The 18,868-nt window shown below is 34.6% G+C and overlaps 1 protein-coding gene across 1 annotated transcript; it reads right to left on the bottom strand.

Annotated features, from left to right (window-relative positions):
* Positions 1 to 1,331: 1,331 nt before the first annotated feature.
* On the bottom strand, positions 1,332 to 17,349 carry LOC307126352 (meprin A subunit beta-like; the record flags this gene model as incomplete). The annotated part of the gene is made up of 11 exons (XM_079816818.1): positions 1,332 to 1,751; positions 2,491 to 2,567; positions 4,672 to 4,842; positions 4,982 to 5,422; positions 5,492 to 5,716; positions 5,796 to 5,951; positions 6,969 to 7,184; positions 7,314 to 7,492; positions 16,972 to 17,089; positions 17,187 to 17,259; positions 17,344 to 17,349. The coding sequence occupies 11 exons, from the start codon at positions 17,347 to 17,349 to the stop codon at positions 1,332 to 1,334; spliced, it is 2,082 nt and encodes a 693-aa protein (XP_079672944.1).
* Between the last annotated feature and the right edge of the window lie 1,519 nt (positions 17,350 to 18,868).

Here is an 18,868-nt window from a genome sequence, read left to right on the forward strand (position 1 = left end):
GCACTACGCAAGTCCAATTTTATGAATACGGATGCTCCCTGCAACCTCTCAAAGGCTGAAGACATCAATGGCAAAGGATAGGTATTCTTAACCGTGATGTTATTCAACCCTCGGTAATCAATGCAAGGTCGCAAGGATCCATCCTTCTAACCAACAAAAAGCTAGCGAATCAGAAATATATTTCTCCATGGCCTCCCTTTCTGGAACAGAAAGCGAGTATAACTTGCCTTTAGGCGGAGACATACCTGGCTGTAACTCTATGTCATAGAGATGATGAGGAGGTAGAGAAGCAGCCCGGGACTTACTGAACACTTCCTTCAGGTCGAGATACTCCTGGGGCACGTTAGACAGGGTCACCGACTCATCCTGCAACACAGAACTAGACACAGACGTACAAGTAGACACAAGACAAGAGGCATAACACACAATCATAAGATTAAACAACAATAACAAGCATTGCAAGGAAATGAGTAATATAAAATCATATGAATAAATGATGTAAATCAAATAATATGAATAAGTGATAAATAAACTACATGATGACTAATGATGATAAATGATTATGAAATAAAGAAAATAAAACACACAGGCTGTTGTTGAAAACCCTTAGATCCTTCACATGTCGTCATTACCTTTTATAAAGCATATCTCATAAAGTACACAAAGTTGTTGGTTAACAATCACAATGATGTTATTAGTGAGTCAGTTGGCTTGGCTGCCAAGCTGCTGATGACATGAAATTGCCCACCAATATCAAAATCAAACCTATGCCCTTGACCAATACTATTCATTCTGTGATTTATTACATTGAAAAGACTGAAATATTTACCCTTAACCTCTACAGGGAATGTGTGAATAGTACATTATGATTACAATAAGAGCTCAAAATGATTATTCTGATTAAAGCTAAGATTAACATTGATTGTAGATTATATGTAAGCTTCTTCTATAATTAATGACACAGACAGATGTAAATCTTGTGTATTCAGACATAGAGCAGTGATAATGGTGATTCGTGGTGATTAAATCTCCAGCAAAAGAAAGCAAAGCATCAGGATGATCAGAGAGGAAGCCGTCCTGCCACTGGAGCTGCAAAATATGTCCACACACTCGCTAAAAGAGGAGAGGTGGAAAGATAAACGTCATTAATGCAATAGATAAATACTCATTTACAAATGTACATTTATAATGTGCAATATATCACTTCACAAAAAAACAGTGAGTCATAAACACACACAGTGCAACCAGTGTAGTCTGATTATGATGGGACGTCACTGTTTAAAATAATGTTGTAGACTTACCCCTCATTGGGTCCTGGAGTAGCTCCAGTGCTAGTTGATGTAGTTGTTGCTGTAGTTGGTGTATGTGTAGTTGTTGGTGTAGTTGTTGGTGTAGTTGTTGGTGTAGCTGTTGGTGTAGCTGTTGGTGTAGTTGTTGGTGTAGTTGTTGGTGTAGTTGTTGGTGTAGCTGTTGGTGTAGCTGTTGGTGTAGTTGTTGGTGTAGTTGTTGGTGTAGTTGTTGGTGTAGTTGTTGGTGTAGTTGTTGGTGTAGCTGTTGGTGTAGCTGTTGGTGTAGTTGTTGGTGTAGCTGTTGGTGTAGCTGTTGGTGTAGTTGTTGGTGTAGTTGTTGGTGTAGTTGTTGGTGTAGTTGATGGTGTAGTTGTTGGTGTAGTTGTTGGTGTAGTTGTTGCTGTAGTTGTTGCTGTAGTTGTTGCTGTAGTTGTTGAGATCGGTGGAGTTGTGGGAAGAGCTCTAAGAAACACACAGAAATACTGTCAGGTTTTTATCATCAGATGCATCAGCTTCTCTCTGAACACCTTCTGTCCAGTGTTTGATGGCATTATCTGATTTTGATCTTGATTCATAGCCTAATTGCATTATTTTATAATGTGCTGGCGTATTTGAAGCTAGTGACATGAAAAATCAAACTGTATCCTCTAGGAAACATAAACAAATCAGAAACTCATTCGATTTCAGTTTTTTTTTTAATTACTGTTACATATTTTGATTAGATAATAATCAAGTGTTCTAAAGTAGAAGCAAATAAAGTCTGAAATATACATATAATACACATATAACATTACTGTGTCTAAATTCAATGCTATGACTTTATGTGTGAAGATATGACTGTTTATATGAAATGGTAACACTTTGCAAAAATATTATACTTTTACTCAAGTGTGTCTTTTGAGTACTTTATACATCACTGCAGCTTATATCGTGTTTTGACATCGACAACCCAAGTGCATTTTACCTCAAACTTGCGACTAGTTAACTTTCTAAAGTAGCAATCACTTCTTGGGTCGACATTAACACACTGACAAAATTATATTCACAATTAAAAAAATGTTATACCACTTTTTAATGTGTGTGTGTGTGTGTGTGCGTGTGTGTGTGTGAGAGAGAGAGACACGCATGAGTGAGAGATGCAGGGAAAGGAAACTATCATTCACATTCACCTCGCAGCACATGGTCCCTGCTGGACACTTGCGTCAGGAGAAATGGGGAAGTTCTTCACTGTTGCTTTAGGGCAGGGTAGAGCGTCGTTCTGGAGCAGCCCTGAGATATCTGGATCAGTACAACATTCATAAAGATGAGAATATCATTCCTGCTCAATCATCATTCATAAAGATGAGAATATCATTCATAAAGATGAGAATATCATTCCTGCTCAATCATCATTCATAAAGATGAGAATATCATTCATAAAGATGAGAATATCATTCCTGCCCAATCATCATTCATAAAGATGAGAATATCATTCCTGTCCAATCATCATTCATAAAGATGAGAATATCATTCCTGCTCAATCATCATTCATAAAGATGAGAATATCATTCCTGCTCAATCAACATTCATAAAGATGAGAATATCATTCCTGCCCAATTAACATTCATAAAGATGAGAATATCATTCCTGCCCAATCATCATTCATAAAGATGAGAATATCATTCCTGCTCAATCATCACTCATAAAGATGAGAATATCATTCCTGCCCAATCATCATTCATAAAGATGAGAATATCATTCCTGCCCAATTAACATTCATAAAGATGAGAATATCATTCCTGCTCAATCATCATTCATAAAGATGAGAATATCATTCCTGCCCAATTAACATTCATAAAGATGAGAATATCATTCCTGCCCAATTAACATTCATAAAGATGAGAATATCATTCCTGCCCAATCATCATTCATAAAGATGAGAATATCATTCCTGCTCAATCATCATTCATAAAGATGAGAATATCATTCCTGCTCAATCATCATTCATAAAGATGAGAATATCATTCCTGCCCAATTAACATTCATAAAGATGAGAATATCATTCCTGCCCAATTAACATTCATAAAGATGAGAATATCATTCCTGCCCAATCATCATTCATAAAGATGAGAATATCATTCCTGCCCAATCATCATTCATAAAGATGAGAATATCATTCCTGCCCAATCATCATTCATAAAGATGAGAATATCATTCCTGCTCAATTAACATTCATAAAGATGAGAATATCATTCCTGCTCAATCATCACTCATAAAGATGAGAATATCATTCCTGCCCAATCATCATTCATAAAGATGAGAATATCATTCCTGCCCAATTAACATTCATAAAGATGAGAATATCATTCCTGCTCAATCATCATTCATAAAGATGAGAATATCATTCCTGCCCAATCATCATTCATAAAGATGAGAATATCATTCCTGCCCAATTAACATTCATAAAGATGAGAATATCATTCCTGCCCAATCATCATTCATAAAGATGAGAATATCATTCCTGCCCAATTAACATTCATAAAGATGAGAATATCATTCCTGCTCAATCATCACTCATAAAGATGAGAATATCATTCCTGCCCAATCATCATTTATGGAGCCGGATCTAAAATCTTTATACAAATATGTATATATCAAGTTCTTGAATTAATGTCCATGTCACTGTGAACCTGATATTACTACTAATAACATAAACAACAACAGACCACATCACATAATTGTTGTTTTTAAATGAAATATCTGGACATTGAACACTTATTAATAACATTACAGACTGATCTGAATAAACAGGTGCAGCTTTGGTGTATAAGACAGCAGGCTAACCGCTAGCTGTATTTTGTGCTAACGATATAAATCATAATGTGATTTAGTAGAAACTGTAATCAGGTGCTAGAAAAAGAGTTTGCATTAAAATGTCTTTACATGAAGGACCCGATCATGGAGCAAAGCACAGGACAAGCGTTGAGCTTCTTGAGTCTGGCCAGTAAGGAGCGTTTTGATTGGAGGATTAAAAGCTCACCGCGATTGGCTAAACAGAACATCCTCAAAAAAAGATATTTAAGAATCTTAACCTGTCAGGAAAGTCTCAAAAATAACACACATTCAAAGCAAATGCAGATTCAACGATCCATAAATGTGTCTTCATTCATAAATGTGTGATGGACATTAACTCAAGAACTTGATATAGACACATTTGTGTACAGATTTTACATTTATTTAGGGAAGATGCATTTGTGTAATATTTATGCTTTTATTGTGCATTTATGAATTGTGTTTTGTAAATGTATTATTTTTGAGGCTGATCCGGCTCCATATCATTCTAATAAGGCCCAGTTTGCTCTTAATACAGCAGATAAACCTGTTCTCTGAGCTCAAATCCTACCTTGCATGGTCAAGAGAAATATGATGTCACCGCCCTTGATAAACTCTCTTCTAGTGAGATCCTCTTTTGTGAGGAGCAGAAAATAGGCATATCCACCCACAGATACAACCTCGCCGTCGATGATGGTTGGATTTCCAATGTTTCGAGGATTGCCCCAGTAAGAGCGGCCACCTGTTAGAGAAAAAAACATGGCTTTTAAAATAACCCTGAAAGCTTCAGATAATAACTTTGATTCTCATCTAAGTGAAATGCTGCATATAAACACATGAATAATGAGAATAATAATATCAGATTGCATTAAAGATCTAACCATATCGAGTCACGTTAGGGTCGGTGGTGATGCTTTGCTCAAAGGACATGCGCTTCTGTATGTGTGGATTCTGGTCAAGGATCTGGACGGTTATTTGTCTCCATGGACAAGGCCACTGCAGCTGCTCATCGTTTGCACCAGATACCAAAAAAACAAACATTGAAAGTCCATTCCCATCCACTCCTAACTCAGCGTAAAAGCGATAACCATCACTGGAGTAATACAGTGGACTCTGGAAAAAGGCAACCCCACTGTTCATTTCCTTCTTAACGTCCCTTATCTGCCATGTGAAGGGACACTCGGTCTCTGAAACATTGATATCATCCAGTGAGAAGCCTCCACTGGAGTTTCCTGCTCCTTTACGGCCTTCAAACACAACTTGGAAAGATTTATTGGCGTTCAGTGGCACATGATGCAGCTTCCAGTAATTCCCAGGGGTTTCTGCAAGAAATGAAGCGGTCAGTCACACTGAGACACAGGCCTATATGAGTGTGTGAAGAAGAGACAGACCTGTGATCTGATCCATGAGTCTGAGAGTTCCTGTGCTGTCGGCTTCATTCTGGTACTCTCGGATCCAGATGTTGAGCTGGTCAGACTCATTCCCGCTGTGATAGTAGTAGAACTGCAGGCACTGGACTTTGCAGGCTCTTGTAGGGGTCAGTGTCTTGCTCTCCAATCTGGCTGCGTCCCCCTGGTTTCTGCCCTCAGTGCTGAAGTGCATGAACAAAGACGAGCCTGCGGGCATGAAGACAGGTGTGTAGCAGCTGTGGATGGAAGTGGAGCATTTCTACTGACTGACTGTAATAGATCTGACCGTTCTGCTCTCTGCCCAAGTACGTGTGGTCAGTCACACTGATGCCCTTCACTGAGTTCACTCTCTGCCAGCCATAATCAGCAGCAGAACAGACGCTCATCTGACACAGAGATTCATCATCAAAACTACAGTGGGCAAGGAAAGAGACGGACGAATCTGCAGTGCACACAAACACACACTGAGACTACAGCAATTCATCACCATTTCAGTTCATCACAATGGCCCTTGCTCTCCCTGGCATCAAATATGTGTCCGGGTGAGGTATTCAGAACGGTGACATGTTCGGTTCATTTAGTTTTGCTGTGGATAATTAGGTAAATAAACACACACTGAGATTTAATAAATGAAGTCTAACCAATTTTCTATTATTTCCATTTTTGTCTTGTAGTTTGCGCCGTGGGCTGTACCACTAGTGGGGGTGTGACTGCTGTGCTTTATTTACACTGCATGCACGTTGAGGAAAAAAACAAAAATTAAGCATCATCTAAATTTTTTTTTAGGTTTTTAGCTCTCAGTTATAATAATACACATACATGGCTACTGATTTGGCACATTACTCAGCTTGTTTGTATTTATTTATTGACTCTTTTGTTTGTTATTCGTTATTATTACTTTATTTAATTGCATGGCTGGTGCACAAATTATTTGGGATTTTGCCATTTGGTAATGAATAAATGATAAATCATAGTGCTCTTGACTTGCAGCACTACAGCTATATGAAATATTGCAGGCTATTGCAAACGAGAGCCAAAAAAATGAAAAGAAAAAATAAGCTTATTTGTTTGTATATATTTGCTTGGTGCTGAAACTGGGATCTCATCTCATGATTGTACTGTACCACAGTAAATTCATCCCTCTCGACGGCTAGTCTGAGACTGCCTAATATTTAGAACAGTTATTATATATCAATAATGTGATGTAATAATGCAAATGATTGTTACTAAAGTCATAATTTAGCAAATGTAAAATTTAAAAAAGGGGAGAAAATGGCAAATATACACTGATTATGTAACCGAAAAACAGGAGAAATTAACGCCTGGTTTCAATTTCAAACAAATATTGGTACAATTGAGTTATTCATCAACCACCAGCTGCAACCGCAACTTCATTTCAGTCTTACAAAGAGTCCACAAAAGACATTAAAGCCTCAAATGAAAGTGGTCAAATACTCACTGCATTTATAGAGTTTGTTGAGCTCAATCACATCATATTCACTCATTTCCATTAGTTGTCCGATCACCTCCTGGAACTCAGGACTCTTGGTAATGATCGTGGGTCCTCCTTTGCTGAAGGCGTTTTTATCAAAATGCATCACAGAGTAATAATCATACGGGGTGCCTTGGGTGACGGACACGTTCTCACTGGATTTATTGAGATAACTCTCATAGCCTGAAAACAAAGACTATAGCAGTTATTAATGTGATGGTTCATAAGGAATGGCTTATTTTCTCTAAGCGCTCTTTAGTAATAATGACACTCGGTATGTAAAGCTAATTAATAATAAAATGATGTGGCAACCTGTCATGATGTTTCCATAGTTTATGGTCACATGATCATCTCTGTCATATCTTGTGTGCTGGTGGGAGAATCCCAGTGCATGGAGAAACTGGTGCTCAACAATGGCTTTTCTTCCACAGTCATCTCCAATGGAAAGAGTCTGACCTCCAGGAGACGAGCGTCCGATAGATGACCAGCACCTGCCAATCCAGTCAGAGATACCAGCACATTCATATAAAACTATATCGCCAACATCTCATAACAACAACAATAATACAAACTGTGCTTTTCATTTCCAGACACAATATGTGCTTAAATATCTTATATCTTAAACTTTTGACTGGTAAATAATTTAGTCAGATATTTGACTCTACACATTCAGTACAGCACAGGCTACATCAGATCAGTCTAATAATAATAATAATAATAATAATAATAATAATAATAATTTTTTTTAATAAAAAACAATAACAATTAAAAGAAATCAAATACAAAGATAATAAAGTACAAAATAATTATTAAATAGCCATTACAGTACAACACAATAGAATAATATTCATAAAAATCTATATAGGCAATTTTGAAGAGATGAGTTTTTAGCAGCTTCTTGAAACTGGCTAATGTAGGAGCATCTCTAACAGTGAGAGGAAGTGCGTTCCTTAACCTGGGCGTAGCGACAGAGATTTTAATCTACAGGGAGGCTGCTGAAGAGTAAGAGAATCCGCTGACGGAAACACTTTATAATAACTGCACGCTATGAGGCATTAGTTAAGCATTAGTGATTAGTTAATGCATCATTTATAAAGCATTAATAGACATCACTAAGCAGTTTATAAATACAGCTATAAATGCATTATTCTTGATTTATAAGCATATGTATAATGTGTTTAATAATTGTATTTTCATACTTTATAAATGATCAATTCATCATTTCTAAATTAAGTATTACATTATTTACAAACCAGTTATTTAGGAATTGTCAGTGATTCATCAGATCATTCAGAAAGTGTAAGTAAAGGATTAATAAACTGTTTAAATGTACATTTATACATCTTATTATTTAGACATATGGTAATAGTTCCCCCGTGGGTAACACTTTATTTTAAGGGTCCAGAATAATGCATTAGTTAAGCATTAATTAAGGGTTAACTTGTGCACAACTAAGCATTAGTTAAGCACGAACACACTAGTAATTAATGATTAACTTTACATTTAAAGGGTCCGTAATTATGCAGTAGTTAAACTAGTAATTAATGATTTGCTTGTTCACAATTATGCATTAGTTAAGCATGGACACAATAGTTATTAATGATTAACTTAACATTACAGTAAGGTCATATTAGACATTATTTACAACTTAATAAGCCATATATTATTTTTCTGTAGCTGTGTAATTATATGTCTGTATTTTCTGTTAAGTTAACTGAACAATAAGCTAGTAATTATGTTTAATTACTGCTGATTTTGCCGTTATAAATTGCTAAAATAGTGTAATAAAGACAATTTGAGCCACTATTCTGAAGTGAAAGTTTTATTCTCATTAATTATTGCACTTATTGAATGATATTTAAGTTTATTAACCAGAATAAGCCAATAATTAAGCCTAACTACCATTAATACAGTACTAATAAAGGCAATTTGACCCCCTATTCTAAAGTGAAAGTTTAATCCTCATTAACTATGGCACTTATTCAGTGATATTTAAGTTTATTAACCAGAATAAGCCAATAATTAAGCCTAACTACCATTAATACTGTACTAATAAAGGCAATTTTACCACTTATTCTAAAGTGAGAGTTTAATCCTCATTTATTATGGCACTTATTCAGTAATATTTAAGTTTATTAACTAGAATAAGCCAATAATTAAGCCTAACTACCATTAATACAGTACTAATAAAGGCAATTTGACCCCCTATTCTAAAGTGAAAGTTTAATCCTCATTTATTATGGCACTTATTCAGTAATATTTAAGTTTATTAACCAGAATAAGCCAAAAATTAAACAGAGAATAAAAAATGACAATACAACTTAATGAGCAGAATTGTTTTGGAAAATTTAAATTTTAGTAACAATATAGCATTACAATTATATGTTGAGCCACTAATCTCTCTCAAACCTCTAAACCTACACATAAACATTTCTTAAAAGCATGTAACGTTAGGGTGAACTTATGAAGAAAAAACATAACAAAAGTGTAATCACAATAATTTCTTTATTGTGAAAATATGTCAAAAGCGGTACCAATAGTAGTCCAAATGACGATGTGTTGCAGTCGGAGTCCTCTCTGGCGATATAGATAATTTAAGTTATTTAATTTAAGCTTCACTCCACTATTTGAAGGCGCGCGCGTTTCTCATTCAAACACTAAAGCACGGCATGTCGCAATCTGTGACGAAGCAGGCGAGAGCCAATGAGCGTTTGATATCACTGCCATAAAGCGAGTTTTTTTAATTCATAACGTGCGCGGGCTTTGTTTACGGTCGCTGTTGAACATAAAGATCATCATATGGATTCTAAAGATGTGGATTACAGGGAACAAATTTATTTTGTGAATTTATGTTGCGTTTTGGTGTACTTTCTAGTCATTGTGTCCACGGTATACAATAAGTATTACATGATAAATAATGGTTAAATGATTACAGAAATGTTATTCATTTTAGACTTTTGAAGTGAAGTTTTGTTTAACGTAATCCTTTGAACCGAGTTTGCAGCAGAAGTCACAAACAGCGAAATGTTTATTAATAACTCAATAAGTGCCTTAATTAATGAGGATACAACTTTCACTTTAGAATAAGTGGTAAAATTGCCTTTATTAGTACTGTATTAATGGTAGTTAAGCTTAATTATTGGCTTATTCTGGTTAATAAACTTAAATATCATTCAATAAGTGCCATAATTAATGAGTATTAAACTTTCACTTTAGAATAGGGGGTCAAATTGCCTTTATTAGTACTGTATTAATGGTAGTTAAGCTTAATTATTTGCTTATTCTGGTTAATAAACTTAAATATCACTGAATAAGTGCCATAATTAATGAGGATTAAACTTTCACTTTATAATAGGGGGTCAAATTGCCTTTATTAGTACTGTATTAATGGTAGTTAGGCTTAATTATTGGCTTATTCTGGTTAATTAACTTAAATATCACTGAATAAGTGCCATAATTAATGAGTATTAAACTTTCACTTTAGAATAGGGGGTCAAATTGCCTTTATTAGTACTGTATTAATGGTAGTTAGGCTTAATTATTTGCTTATTCTGGTTAATAAACTTAAATATCATTCAATAAGTGCCATAATTAATGAGGATTAAACTTTCACTTTAGAATAGGGGGTCAAATTGCCTTTATTAGTACTGTATTAATGGTAGTTAGGCTTAATTATTGGCTTATTCTGGTTAATTAACTTAAATATCACTGAATAAGTGCCATAATTAATGAGTATTAAACTTTCACTTTAGAATAGGGGGTCAAATTGCCTTTATTAGTACTGTATTAATGGTAGTTAGGCTTAATTATTTGCTTATTCTGGTTAATAAACTTAAATATCACTGAATAAGTGCCATAATTAATGAGTATTAAACTTTCACTTTAGAATAGGGGGTCAAATTGCCTTTATTAGTACTGTATTAATGGTAGTTAGGCTTAATTATTGGCTTATTCTGGTTAATTAACTTAAATATCACTGAATAAGTGCCATAGTTAATGAGGATAAAACTTTCACTTTAGAATAGGGGGTCAAATTGCCTTTATTAGTACAGTATTAATGGTAGTTAGGCTTAATTATTGGCTTATTCTGGTTAATTAACTTAAATATCACTGAATAAGTGCCATAATTAATGAGTATTAAACTTTCACTTTAGAATAGGGGGTCAAATTGCCTTTATTAGTACTGTATTAATGGTAGTTAGGCTTAATTATTGGCTTATTCTGGTTAATTAACTTAAATATCACTGAATAAGTGCCATAGTTAATGAGGATTAAACTTTCACTTTAGAATAGGGGGTCAAATTGCCTTTATTAGTACTGTATTAATGGTAGTTAGGCTTAATTATTGGCTTATTCTGGTTAATAAACTTAAATATCACTGAATAAGTGCCATAATTAATGAGGATTAAACTTTCACTTTAGAATAAGTGGTAAAATTGCCTTTATTAGTACAGTATTAATGGTAGTTAGGCTTAATTATTGGCTTATTCTGGTTAATAAACTTAAATATCACTGAATAAGTGCCATAATTAATGAGGATTAAACTTTCACTTTAGAATAGGGGGTCAAATTGCCTTTATTAGTACTGTATTAATGGTAGTTAGGCTTAATTATTGGCTTATTCTGGTTAATAAACTTAAATATCACTGAATAAGTGCCATAATTAATGAGGATTAAACTTTCACTTTAGAATAGGGGGTCAAATTGCCTTTATTAGTACTGTATTAATGGTAGTTAGGCTTAATTATTGGCTTATTCTGGTTAATAAACTTAAATATCACTGAATAAGTGCCATAATTAATGAGTATTAAACTTCAGAATAGGGGCTCAAATTGTCTTTATTAAACTATTTTAGCAATTTATAGTGGCAAAATCAGCAGTAATTAAACATAATTACTAGCTTATTGTTCAGTTAACTTAACAGAAAATACAGACATATAATTACACAGCTACACTCTTAGAAGGAATGTGTAGAAAAATTACACAAATAATGTGTAACACTCCAATTTACACATTTTGTGTCAATATTAACTCAAAATGTGTAGAAAAAAATAACCTCTATTACACATATCAATGTGTAGTTTAAAATTAACACAACTTGGGAATTTACTCACAGCATTTAACACAATATGTGTAGACAGATTGCTAACACACTTCATGTGTCATTTTTATATGCGACCGTTATTTAAATGAGCTAACTGAACCAATAGGGACTAGGGGGGACTTTGACTGAATAGAATCCAGTCAGCCAGCCCATAATCTGTTAAGGACAGCGACCATTACGTTTTTACTTCTATATTGTTGAAAATAAGATATTTATCATCATATCACTTCATTGAGTTAATCGGCTGATTACCCGTCGCGTCAAAACTGCTTCTGAACTTGAAAACGCTTCGGTTACCAGCGAGGGAGGATGTGATTCGCGCCGAATCGCGGCGGTGACTGCTAGCAAGATTCTTAAGGTAAGCTCTACCTACAATCATATTTTTACTCATTTTAATTACAAAAAGAATATTTTCTGCTGCTGTTATTTTAATACTGGTTTGAAAGCGCCGTCACGACGAAGTTTTGCGGGCAATAAACGTCCGTTGTCAGCAGTGTATGTTATTAGCTGAAGCTAAACCAAGCAAACTCGTCACGTTGACCAATATAAAGCTTCTATGTTGGTCAACGCAGCGAATTTGCGTGGAAAACCTGATTCAAACTTCATGTTTTCCATTTTCACATGAAATTCCCGTTACTGAAGATACCTTTAATGGATTTTGCACGTAAAATGTTGCCAAGCAATGGTAACATCAGGTGTGACCGCGCCTTTAGACTGTGGATTGTAAGTTCAGTTAATGTTAGCCGATTTACACGAAATGTTACCTGTAATGGTGTATTAAAATAATGTACTTGGTTATGTCTAAAATAGTTGTAGTGGATTTGAAAGTTTGCTGAATGATTAGCAATAGTTATAAGTGCTTTGGAGCTAACTTAACTGGTGGGGTGCAGGGCCAGGCTAGGTAGGATGAGAAAATTTGCTAACTTATCAAATAAGTGACTTTTGCATTATGTCTAACATTATATTTATTACACAGCAAATATGAACCAATCAGAAGATGGAGCATTTTCTATGTTCAGTCTCACCAGATTGGATATATTCAGGTAAGCATTGCAGTAAAAGTCACTAAATCATTCATTCATACCAAATCAAGCATTCCAAACAACTTTAGTTTTTATTTTTGTATTATTTTGATCTTTTATTAGGTCGAACAGTCCCTCCTGGCCAGGAAGATGCCTAATATCATTCCAGCATATCAGCGCACAGGTGGGTTAAGTTAACTACTGATGGGAAGAAAAAGATCATCACATGGTGATTTCTTGCATGTGTCTTACTGTGTATTTGTCTCAAACAGATATCCCTTCGCTCCTGACAAGCTGGAATTGCCTAAAACCTTGATTGCATTCTTGGCGTCTATGCATCACAGCATTTTTGGAGAAATAAGTATATGTAAGTATTAAAATTTGAGTCTGGCATAATTAAGTTTGCAGTTCAGCTGAAGTGTTTGAATATGCTGACAAAAGGTTGTTACTTACAAATATATATTCCAAATTATATTATGTTGTTGGAGATTAAAAACAATTTGACACTCATGTGTAACTTTTTCCTCTCTCTCTTTCCTGCTTATATAGTGTTGGAACCGCTATCTGAGAAGACCTGGGCACATTTATGTTTGTGGACACGCATGCATCCTGGGAACGTTCTGATGTCAGTCAAGTTCTGAACAGGAACCAATCTTTGGAGAAGTTAATTTATCCCCAAAGGTGGACAAGAACATTGTGTTGGCTTTTTACAGACTTTTTATTTTTATGATCACTTTTACTTCTATGCTGTGGAAAAGATGTACATAGTACAGACATTGATAATGATCAGAAATTATATTAGATTAGAATGATTTCTGAAGGACCATGCGTCACTGAAGACTGGAGTAATGATGCTAAAGATTCAGCTTTGATCACTGGAAAAAATTACACTTTACTATATATATTCATATAGAAAACGGTTATTTTAAATTGTAATATTTCACAATATTGCTTTTATATTCCAAATTAATTCTTTGGTGAGACATTAAAATGCTTAATGTGTCATGTTACCCAATGAGATTGTGTAAAAACTGTTTTGTCCTTTGTTGGACATGTCCTTTTTGACTGCTTAATTCTATTGTTATATTCTGCATTGAATTTAACTGCTGATATTTCATTATAATATATATATATTTTTACAATAAAATTAACAACAAGTGACTTGAGATTCATTATTTTCAAATTCTAACGTTTTGTGTATAATTTTAGGTACCTTTTTTAGTGTAGCCAAGGATAGCACAAAATATGATAGTTACACAAGTTTACACATCTTTGTGTTCAAATTTTCTGACACATTTACTGTGTTAAACTCATTAACACAGTGCTTGAGTTAACATTAACACAAAACTAGTGGTCCTGGAGCTCACCCACAGATGTGTTAAAATTTAACACGGGTTGTGTCATTTTTAACACATCCTTTCTAAGAGTGTACAGAAAAATAATATATGGCTTATTAAGTTGTAAATAATGTCTAATATGCCCTTACTGTAATGTTAAGTTAATCATTAATAACTATTGTTTCCATGCTTAACTAATGCATAATTGTGAACAAGCAAATCATTAATTACTAGTTTAACTACTGCATAATTACGGACCATTTAAATGTAAAGTTAATCATTAATTACTAGTGTGTTCGTGCTTAACTAATGCTTAGTTGTGCACAAGTTAACCCTTAATTAATGTTTAACTAATGCATTGCTAGTTGTCAGTTAACTATTTTTGTGAGCTCATCTAAAGTGAGGACTATTTATGCCTCGTAAAGCTTTTATAAAGGAGATATAAAGGCTCAGTTCTCTTCTGCACTGCTGTTCTCTGGCACTGTTTTGACACTGCAAAATATTTTATTACATTATTATTGTTTTATCTAAATTTTATTTGTTGTATTTTGGCACTGGTACATTTTTATTCAGCAATGTTTACACTTTACAGAAATGTATTTTTATATCAGATTGCAGAAGCTTAGTTTCATTTGACTGCAGTTATGGTTTCTGGCGGTCTACAGGAATATTATTTTATATGACATTGAAGAAGTTTAATTTTAATTTTATATTAAGTTACTAGTTGCACAGTCTCCATTTTTGCATTTTGAAATAAATATTTCTATGTGCTATATTCCTCTGTGTTGTGTTTGTTTCCTTTTCCTGTTCAGAAGAGAACTGAGCCTTTATATCTCATTTGTAAAAGCTTTACGAGGCATAAATAGTCCTCACTTTAGATGAGCTCACAAAAATAGTTTACTGACAACTAGTAAATGTCTTATAACTACCTGAATGAATCATGAATTACAGTAGGAATACATGTTAATAAAGCATTTATTAACACAATGAGTAACTATTACTATATGTCTAAATAATAAGATGTATAAATGTATATTTAAATAGTTTATTAATCCTTTACTTACACTTTCTAAATGATCTGATGAACCACTGACAACTCCTAAATAACTGGTTTCTGAATAATGTAATACTTAATTTAGAAATGATGAATTGATAATTTATAAAGTATGAAAATTCAATTATTCAACACATTATAGATATGCTTATAAATCAAGAATAATGCATTTATAGCTGTATTTATAAACTGCTTAGTGATGTCTATTAATGCTTTATAAATGATGAATGAACTATTTACTAATGCTTAACTAATGCTTCATAGCGTGTAGTTATTATAAAGTGTTACCCAGCTGGGTAAGTTAGCGTGATAGTTCTGAAAACAATACACAGCTGAACAGGAAGCAAACGCAAACTATAGAGCACACCTGTGATGGGTTGACGAGATGAAGTGTATGAAAGAACGCGTGCTGCTGAATTCTGGATATACTGTAGCCGTTTGATTGATTTAGCAGGTAACCCAACAAACAGTGCATTACAATAGTCAATCCTGGAAGTTACAAATGCATGAATAAGTCTCTCAGCATCAGGCAGGGTGAGGAAAGGCCTAATTCTTGCAATGTTTCTAAGATGAAAGTGGTAGAGTTCTACTCATGGAGTTATTCACAATCAAGAAAGTTTATTATTTGCATGCGTTTTAAAGCCTTGCCGGCGTGTGTGCAGTTTTAACATGCGCTTTTCCGAGCGCGCGCACTAAACGCTTGTCAAACACGTGATTACTGGACTAAGTCATCTTACTGCGCTAATACTGTCAAATACACACAAGGTTTACATAAAGTGTGCCATAACCACACGTTCCAAAACCTTAGCAAGAAAGGGTAGGTTTGAGATGGGTTTGTAATTTGCTAGATCAGCCTTATCACATCTAGGCTTTTTAAGGACTGGTGTAATAGCGGCTACTTTAAGAGCTTTTGGAACAATAGTAAGGGAGGTATTCACAATGTTCAGAATGAGGGGACTAATTGAAGAGAGACACCCCTTAAGAACAGATGTTGGGATTGGTTGAAGAGTACATGTAGATGTATTCATTGCCATCACTAGTTTCAAAATACAATCAATAGTGACTATGTTAAATCTGGTAAATGCAGTTTCAGGAAAAATAATTTATAGATGTTATAATTTTTTTCCATAAAGAAATGAAAAAACTTGTTACACTCCTGCACAGAGGAACCAATTAGTGGTTTAACTGGTGCAAGAATACTGTTGACCGTCTTAAAAATCTAGTTGGGGTTTGCAGCAGCATCTCTAATGATAGACCAGTAGTACTGTGTTCTTGCTGCTTTGAGTGCTTCAGCATATTGACTCAAATGTTCATCATACATGAGTTTATGAACAGTTAAGCATGACTTCTTGTACTGGCGTTCAAGCTGCCTACTTTTTACCTTAAGAGCCTATAAGAGTCTATAATAATATATGACTAATATTGTTGATTAGTAAATTTAATCATACTGTACCCTTTATGACTCTCCACAGAGATGTAAAACTCTTCTGCGGCTCTGGGCTTAAAGTCAATACATGATTTCAGTCTGAACTGCTCAAAGGCTCTCAGAATGACTCCTCTACGGTTCATACCTAGAAACACAAACTAAACTGAGTGGAAAACAATATGAAAGTTACATTAAGTGTTTAAAAGTTGATGGAAGCGTAAGTGAGAAATCAGAAATCTTACTGAGATTGGCACTCAGCTCATAGGGGACGGGAATATCCCACAGATTCCCTGGAATGACGCTCCCTTGCCTAGGCTTTAAAGCAGATCATTCATCACGTCTCCTGATCTTATATATATATATATATAGACTTTCCTCCATTTATATGTACAGACTTACCTCCATGATGTCTCCTTCTGTGAGCTTTAACCCTAATGCTACAAGAGTGTTCAGATCACAGTAAATATGCTCCAATAAAACATGAGGAAAAGTGATAGTCCATAAACAAAAATAGATCAAAGTTATCTCACTGCTTATATAAATGTATTTGTGTTCTTGAGATTATATAATAGTTTTACCTGTGTTTATATCCGGAATGGCCTTCCATTTCTCATAAATCTCTTTAAGGAAATGATATTGAAGACAACAAAAGACACAGAGAGAGAATGAGCATTGAGCGCTTTGAGTGATTGACCAAATGTGACTTTAGTGAAACCGTATGAAAGTAAGATGATGAATGATCAATCTCCTCATCAGACAGTAATGAGCAGTTAAAACAGGATATTTCATCCTGCACGCTGGAAACATATTACAGTAACTTTACAGCAGATTAATGAGACTGTGCTGTACTCACCGTATGGCTCCTGAGAACATGAGATATGAAAACAAGACATAAAGGAAATAGATTTAGAGTAAAATATCAGCAGCTGTACATGGCTTCAACAATAGCCTTATTCTGACGGTGAGTGTTTCTCATGTGGACGTCTGTAAGAATAAATGTGCACCTCAGTGACTAAACTCACATGATTGTCTGCTGTAAATCAAATGTCATACGCTTGGAATAATACATTCACATTTAATTTAATAGTAGGAAAAGTATATCCTATTTATTATATGATTACCTAAATCTCCTGTTTAATAGGAAGTGAGACACGCTATAGTTGAAACGGTCCGTCTTACATTTGACCTCAAAATGACGGATTTCACTTTAAAACTGTGGAAATAAGTTAATGCAGACTCTTATTTACATGACGTAAACATAAAGCTGTTTGTTTTATATATTTAATGTATATAATTTGTAGGGGTGTAACCAGTGGTTAAAGTGGGATTTGGCAGGTGGGGGAACCCTCAAATTTTGTGTAGGTGCAACAGGGAAAAATGACTCACCGTGGGACAACATATTGAGTATCGTGGTGTAGCAATACTTTCTATGTCACTGTAGCACCAAGTAACACAAAACTTATTTACTTTATATTTTAATGGTTTTATTTTGGTCCATCTACATCTACACTGATATGATGATGATACTATGTTAAAATAATATGCAACACAACCTTGTTTTTCACAATTTAAATTCAAACATAAAAATGGGAAATATAAAAATGATTAAATCCCGAATTAAGAACATGTAAGGCCCTGGGGCTATAACAAACCCTTGTTTAGCCAAACCCACCAAATCTTGGTGCCACAACGTTCCCTTTCGTTCAGTCACTACGACGTAACGTTAGTGACTAACGAATGGGGGTTTCGCTTAGAAGCCTATCAACTTCGAGTTTTGAGAAAACGCCCAATGGCGTGCCAATGCCATGGGGCATGCGGAATTTGCATACGTAGCTCCGCCTCACTGCGTGAGTATATAAGGAAGTACGAGGCAATATCGCATTATGTTTCTGCTTTCGGAGCCAAGAGTACCTACCTCTTCACT

Source organism: Gobio gobio (genome assembly GCF_949357685.1).
Source record: "Gobio gobio genome assembly, chromosome: 5".
NCBI lineage: Eukaryota > Metazoa > Chordata > Actinopteri > Cypriniformes > Gobionidae > Gobio > Gobio gobio.